At 41.2% G+C, this 7,828-nt stretch overlaps 1 protein-coding gene across 4 annotated transcripts in view; it reads right to left on the reverse strand.

Annotated features, from left to right (window-relative positions):
- Abca9 (ATP binding cassette subfamily A member 9) overlaps positions 1–7,828 on the reverse strand; it is a 66,521-nt gene that overhangs the window by 15,967 nt on the left and 42,726 nt on the right. For all 4 annotated transcript variants that reach the window (XM_031351848.1, XM_031351847.1, XM_031351846.1 and 1 more), the window contains 4 exons: positions 5,831–5,950; positions 3,878–3,946; positions 2,924–3,015; positions 808–928 (listed from right to left, as the gene is read on the reverse strand). In XM_031351848.1, coding sequence (XP_031207708.1) covers positions 808–928; positions 2,924–3,015; positions 3,878–3,946; positions 5,831–5,950 — 402 coding nt within the window. The remainder of the gene's footprint in view (positions 1–807; positions 929–2,923; positions 3,016–3,877; positions 3,947–5,830; positions 5,951–7,828) is intronic.

Genomic DNA, 7,828 nt, shown 5'->3' on the forward strand with positions numbered 1-7,828 from the left:
CACACACATGCACACAGGCACATGGATACAGACAGACACACACACACATGCACACACACACACACACATGCACACAGGCACATAGATACAGACAGACACACACACACATGCACACAGGTACATAGATACAGACAGACACACACACACATGCACACACACACACACACATGCACAAGCACTCATGTATATGCATAGCATACAAAGGAACTCTCTTCTGAATTGTTTACAGCTGATTTAACGTGGATTATAAAACTCATAAAAGCTGGGGCTGAAGAGATGGCTCAGTGGTTAAGAGCACTTGCTACTCTTGCAGAGGATCTGGGTTTGGTTTCTCCCACCCACATAAAGTGACTCAGAACTGCCTGTCAGTCTTGTTTTAGGAGAATTTGATGTCCTCGTCTTGTTTCTAGCACTTATGAGCATCTGTATAAAATAATACAATACAGATACTCAGGCACAGGCACACACATGTATGCACAAAATACAAAACAAATCTTTAAAAGAGACTCATTAAAACCTCAAGTTTCTTAATGTTTAACTGTACTTATCAAAACTACAGTTCTAAAAATAAATTAATATGTTGATTGATTAACTGATTGCGTGCATGTGTGCAGCCTTTGCTTTCATAGCTTGTGAGCACTGCATTCCTACTGACATCAAGGAATGCACTATAAAAGCAACAGAAACCCCCTCACACACACACACACACACACACACACACACACACACACAGCAGGCCTTTAAAAGAATCAAGATCAGAATGTTTCTCACTTCTCTGGCAGAATCGATTACTTTCATGAGCTCTACCTCGTCAGTCTGTGGAGTAGCCATGGCACCCGTGGCTCTTACTCTTTCCATCTGCACATCTTCATCCTCTTCTCCAGGTTCTTCTGGGTTTGGAAAAGCACGACAGCTTCTCGGAGAAATTCTAAAGGCAAAACAGCATGTTCAACTTACCAGTTACCGAAATACATGGACTGGAAATGGAGTGCAACTCTGTTCTTCTATTCTGTCATGTACCTTTCAAACACCCTCATCTCTCTCCATCAACTGGTCAAATAATGCTGCTATTCACTTTTGCTTTGTACATGGATACACTTCTCCTAATTGGGTGATGATATTTTCTCTCTTCAACTAGCAAAGCAGCACACACCCTCTGACAGTGAATTTCAAGGCAGCTTTCCTCAAGAAAAGAGATCTAGAAATGCATTTGGGCTATATTTTATAATTCTGAAAGTTTCATAAGAATTAAGGACCAGAGCACACAATTTAGGAACCTATGTCAGCCAGTCCAGGTTGTCTGATCAGAATCCCAATGTGTACTCAGTTACTTGGCATGTTACCTCTTAGAAATCTGTCAGTCAGTCCTTCCCACTGCTATAAAACAAGACCTTTCACCAACCATAACTGAGGCAACTGATTGTGTTTCTTCTCTCCCTTGGGTCACCTTAATTACTATGCTTGCTTGGTTTCCCTAAAACATGATGTCATCTTGTCATTCTTCTTTTCATCAAACTTAGATTTGAATTTGGTTTTCATCTTGTTGGGGAGGCAAGGTGTGTGTGGCAGTTTGAACAAGAATGGCCTCCATAGTCAAAGGTATTTCAGTGTTTGCTCACCAGATAGTGGAACTACTTTGGAAGGATTAAGAGGTAGGTGTGGCCCTGTTGGAGTAGGTATGGCTGTGGTGTATTAGGTGTAGCCATGTTGGAGTAGGTGTAGTAAATCTCCAACCCAAATATGCCCTGGCAATTACCACACAACCCAATTAATATGAATACAAGCTGTGTGCCTAGATTGGGCAGATCTACCACTACACTACCATCTTCCTGATCTATGAGACCCCTTATAACTTGCAGTTTCTCCAGGTCTCATGCTTCTGCTCTGCTTTCCTTCCACCTCTTCCTCTGTCCCCCAACATCCTTTCTCTCCCAAAACCTTCAGCTCCACCTTCCCCTCCTTCTCTGCCCAATCACTGGTTCTCACCTTTATTTTATCAATTAAGGTGAGAAAAAGGTTTACAGGAAATCATCTGAGTGCTGACTCATTCCTTGTTCGCAACTCCTCACAGGAAAATTGAATTAACATCAAATATAATTAGCCCCAGGGCTATCCACAACACTTCCCCCTCTCTGTCCAATTAAAAGACACAAGGGATGGGCTTTGAAATTTCAAAAGCCCATGCCAGGCCCAGTCTCCTCCTCTATCTCTCTGCCTGCTGTCTGTGCATCAGGATGTAACGCTCTGGGCTATTGGTCTAGCGTCATGCCTGTCTGCTTCCCATCATGATAATCACAGAATAACCCTCTAAGACATTAAGCAAGCCCCAGTTAAATGCTTTCTTTTGTTAGAGCTGCTTTAATAATGGCATCTCTAAGCAACTAGAAGATTAACTAAGATGGTGTGTCAAACATGCTCAGGTATTGATTTCTCATTAAGTAATGTTCAATACCTTCCCCATACTTCCCTATTGATTATCTTCCAATATCCAGCTTCACTTTCATTTTCTGCTATTCTCCAATATAAGCCTTTAAATTTGCCCCGGCTGTCTTCACAAGTCTGTGGGAAAAGGGCATGCATCTCACCCTTTGTCTTGTTGCTCACGTGTGTTTCCTTCTTGGACTGTCAACATGTGTCCAGTTGCTTACCTGTAGTTATCTATCCTTTTAAAGAAACTATCTCTTGTATCTCTTGTATTTCAAGTGTGCCAGTAGAATTCTTTCTCTCTTAATTTGGTGTCTTGTGTACATTAATGTTGCTTTTCCTACTAGACTGTAAGATCTTAAATTCTAATAATTTTGCCTACAATGCAAGCCCTTAAAAAAAATCCTGATCTCCCCCCTCCCAATTAATTCAAACATACTAAAATGTCTAAAGAATAAATGTTAAATGAAACATGAAATTCTCTTTGAATGCTGTCAACCTGAACACAGGGTCCATTCTAAGTGACTTCTTCCTGAGGTATCTTTCCAGACATCGCAGAACGAAAAAGAAAAGAAGAAAATGAAGGTAAGGCTAGGGACAGAGAAAGAAAAACAAAATTAGTTTCATCATAAAAATAATTGTTTTCATATTGGAATTAACTTAATGAGACTAACTATCTATAAAATGGCATCTGATAGCATTCTCATAAAGCTGAAAACAACCTATTTGACATTTACTTATGAAGCTGTCAAAGTTAGCTCTTCTGTTATTCAGCACAGGAATAATATAAGCATAGTGATAGTAGGCCAGTAAGAAGGCTCAGTTAGTAAAGACACATGCTGCCATGCCTGATGACCATAGTTCAATTCCCAGGCCCCATATGGTGAAAGGGAAAAATGACTCCCAATGAGTTGTTCTCTGACTTCCACATGTATGCCATAACAGACACCCCCAGATCGATAGATAAATAGATAGATAGGTAAGTAGATAGATAGATAAATAGATAGATAGGTAAGTAGATAGATAGATAAATAGATAGATAGGTAGATAGATAGATAGATAGATAGATAGATAGATAGATAGATAGATAGGTAGATAGGTAGGTAGGTAGATAGATAGATAGATAGATAGATAGATAGATAGATAGATAGATAGATGCAAAAAGATACCAACATAGTAGTAATGAGTCGATACAAGTACTACTAGTGATGTTTAGAGTTTAAGCTCTATGCTTGCCATTGGATGATCACTACCATATTAGTGGTTTGGATTTAAAGTTCTGTGCATGCATGTGAGTGTGTGTGTGAGTGTGTGTGTGTGCACATGCATTTGTGTTACTGCTTATTCCCAAAACGCCCACATATTTTTTAATTTGTTGAAACTGAAAGGAACTCTGCTTGTACAAATGTGTCTCTTAATGCACTAACATTAAAAAAAGGAAATGCCGTCTTACTATCAACCATGTCAGAAATACAAGTTGAGACTCTGACGATCCTAAGTAATCCACAGAGTCATAAGAGACCTGCAAAATGAGAAGACATGATTAGGGGAACGTCCTGCTGTCCGTGATTTATCCTCTTTGCAGTGAGTCCCCACATAGCCTGGACATCAGTTTGTCTGCTTCGGACTGCAGGAATCTCTCCCTTGGTCCCCAGCGTGCCCATGAACTTGAGCTTGTCACAGGCCAGGGTGCAGCTTACTGTTCTGTGCAACACTGAGAATGAGCAAGGCTGAAGTCTCCTTGGGCTGTGCTCCCCTGACTTTCTGGTCTTACTCACACTCTTCCTCGCTATTCTCCTCCTCTAGGGCCCCTGGGCTCACGTCTCTCTTATCTCCTGATAGCCCTGACCATTCTCCAAACCAGACATAATTCTCCACATGGAGTTTCACTCATATACACTTAGGCACACTGTCCCATTAGATCTTGTTTCACCATGGGTATGGGCCAATTGTACGTCTTGAACTGTATTCATCAAGGGACCTTTTGGATAGTTGTACCTCTCAGTTTTGCTTATTCCACTTCAAAAGTGTGCTGCTCCCAGAGCTCTGAAAAATCCTAGTGCTTCACTCCCAGAAACAACTTTTCATATTTCTCCTTCTGCTCTCAAAATGCTAATCCTACCTTGAACATGTCACACGCAGTTAATGACTACAATTCTTACTGCCTCCCCACAAAAAAAGTAAGCATTCAAAAGAAAGACATCTCCCTCTCCAAAAGACAGATGGCCTAGTCTCTGCCCCACACACTTAGGTTATACTCTTAAGTGGATAGACGCTCCTGTTTTACAGACAGCAACCTCTCCACTTGTACAATGCATGCTTCCACTTTTCACTCAGCTTCTCAGAATATTCTCCCCGGACAATGTCTTTCATTCTTTCCATGAGGAATTTTATATCTCACATCAGCACAGTACGACACTTTTGGGAAGGGAACAATGGATTGAAGATATCTCCCACCCTCCTGATTCGCCTGTTCTTCTTGACATAAAATGACATGGCATGCGTGCCCGCAGGCACTGCCAACACTTGCTCACCTCATGCTTGCCCACAGGTACGGCTAGCTCTTCCTCACCTCCCATTCTCTGAGAGGCTCACTTAGTAAGGCCAATGCTTTCGTCACAATGGACGCTTTCAATACCGCCAGTGACCTTCATGTCCTTAGACAGACTTGTCTTTTCCCAGTTGTTCTTCTGGACTAACCAGTAGTATTTGATAGTTTAATCCCTCTTACAGAGACATTTTTATTTTACCCTTGGAATCCAACGGGACTGCGGAGGCAGACCTCTTTCTGGGCAGGAATCCGACACTCAGAAGTCAGACATTTCTTTGGCTTACAGGCTCTTCCTCTCTCCAAACCTCAGAATTTTAGAGTTCAAAGTCAACTTTCTGCTTCTCTTTTTCAACTTCTATTTACTGTGTCGGTTACACTACTGGGTTATATGGTTTTAGGAATACTCATGAACTGATGAATCTCAGCTAGTCTGCTGTGTTCGCAGTCTCCATAGGCTAAACTCCAGATCTATAAATCCAACTGGCTGCTGAGTGCTTTTATTCTTTTCACATCTCTATAAGATCCCTTAAACCTAGTACACCTTAACCTTAGCAGGAGAAGGGTGTATCCACCATCTCCTAGGAGGGTTCCCAGGAAGGAAGGCTGTAGAGCGCTACCACTCTGGAGTTCCCTTTTGCCTTCATAAACTAGAGCAGGGCTTTTGACTCAAAAAAGAAAATGGCCGTGCCCTTTGCATGCTGTGGAGAGAGATCATTATCTGAAAAAAAAAGATCACAGCTTCAGACTTTGCACAGCCAGAGACTGATGTTGTAATACTTTGGTTTTGTAATAGTCAAGACTTCCTTGGGCATCTGGCTATGCATCTGATAGTAGTAGGAGAGCGAAATTACTTACGTCATAAAAAATTAATATCGAGCCAATCAGTGTGAAGGGAGGTACTAAAAGGGTGGAGAACAGCAGCTGTAGAAAGCCGTACTCGTTTATGTCAGTAGCAGTGATGAAGAAGATGGTAACCTGCAATGGGAGCATAGCGCGTGTCACCGAGGCAATGGGAGCATAGCACATAGAGTCACCGAGGCAATGGGAGCACAGCATATAGAGTCACCGAGGTAATGGGAGCATAGCACATAGAGTCACCGAGGTAATGGGAGCATAGCGCAGAGAGTCCCCAAGGCAGAGCGATGTGCAGTCCAGACAGTCATCTCATCGACATTCCTGTTAGAGAGTCCTACCTCGTTTCAATAGAGCACTGCCATCGTGGCTTCTCTTTTGTGTCTCAGTCTATGTCAGGAGTTTACTAGCAGGCCCTGCTCTCTCTCACACAATGCAGGTGCAAATCCCACTCTGATGATGGCGTCCTTGGCTGTTCATTTCTGCACACCATCTTTTTTCATCTCCATAAACCTCGGCTATGTCCTTAAGTCTAAAATCCTGGCTGTTAATGTTCAAAACTGGCGATTCCCTTGACTGAATGTGTAAGAGTTTATAATTTTGTCTTTGAAATTCTTGTTTGGTTTGTTTTTTTCAATCTGGTCCTATTCATTCTGGTTTACCTTAATGTTTTCCATGTTGATGGTTTCAGTGTCAAAGATTAAATTTTTTAATGAGATTTTAATTATATTATTACTTTACCTGTACAGGACTTTATTTTTGCTCACATATATCTCTGCATACTATGTGCATGACTGGTGCCTGCAGAGGCCAAAAAAGGATGTTAAATTCTCTGGTACTGAAGTTACTGACAGCTGTGAGCCACCAGGTAAGTGGTGGGATTGAACTCAGGTCCTCTGAGAGAACAACCAGTGCTCTTAACCACTCAGCCATCTCCCCAGCGTCCCCCAAATTACAATCATCTCTGTGCATTTGAAAATTGACAGTCATCAAAAATATTTTCAAAAAATCCTTTTTGACATTTTGCTCCTCTAACAGATTAAGGTGTACGTTCGCTAACTATTGTGGGTACCACCGTCCAATTGCTAAGACTAACTGAGTAATTTATAATTTTAACATGTAATATGATATTTGCTGTTGGTTTCTCAGATCGGTCATCTTGTATGTTTGTTTCCTTTTTACTCAGAGTGTTTCAGAAACCATGTAGTTCCCTCTTTTATTTTGATAGTTACTAGTACTCAATCTCTACTGCATTCTGGAATCAATCATTGTTGATTATTTCTCATTATTATTCTTTTTGAAATACTTAAATATGCTTTTATTCCTTGAAAGCTACCATACATTTATACAATGTATACTGATCATATCTATCCACCACTACCTCCTCCCTCCAGTTCCTCTTAGTATCCTACTCAAGTCCTTTCCAGCTTCCTGTCCTCATTTGTTTTGTACTAATATTTTAAATTTCTTCTAGGTTGGCTTGGCTACATTTTTATCCAGAGAATTGTCCTTTGTTTGCCCAGGTAAACAAACATGCCATTAATTCTCAAGAATATCCCCTCTGTCTCTCTCTCTCTCTCTCTCTCTCTCTCTCTCTCTCTCTCTCATACACATACACACAGACACATATACAGTACTGGATTGGACCTAGTGTCACTCATGCATGGCAAGTGCTCTGTCACTAAGCTACAGACCCAGTGATTTTACGTTTCTTAGTTTATTCTTTGTTTGTTTACTTTTTAAAAGATTTATTTATTTTATATGTATGAGTACACTGAAGCTGTCTTCAGGCATACACCAGAAGAGTGTGGACTTGTTGGAGTGAGTTTGGCCCTGTTCGAGTGGATGTGGCCCTGTTGAAGTAGTAGTGGCCCTGCTGGAGTAGGTGTGGCCTTGTTCAAGAGTAGGTGTGTCCCAGTCAGATTGGCTAAAATAAAAAACTCAGGTGACAGCAGATGCTGAAGAGGTTGTGGAGAAAGAGGAATACTCCTTCATTGCTGG

This window comes from Mastomys coucha, unplaced genomic scaffold (assembly GCF_008632895.1).
Source record: "Mastomys coucha isolate ucsf_1 unplaced genomic scaffold, UCSF_Mcou_1 pScaffold5, whole genome shotgun sequence".
Taxonomy (NCBI): domain Eukaryota; kingdom Metazoa; phylum Chordata; class Mammalia; order Rodentia; family Muridae; genus Mastomys; species Mastomys coucha.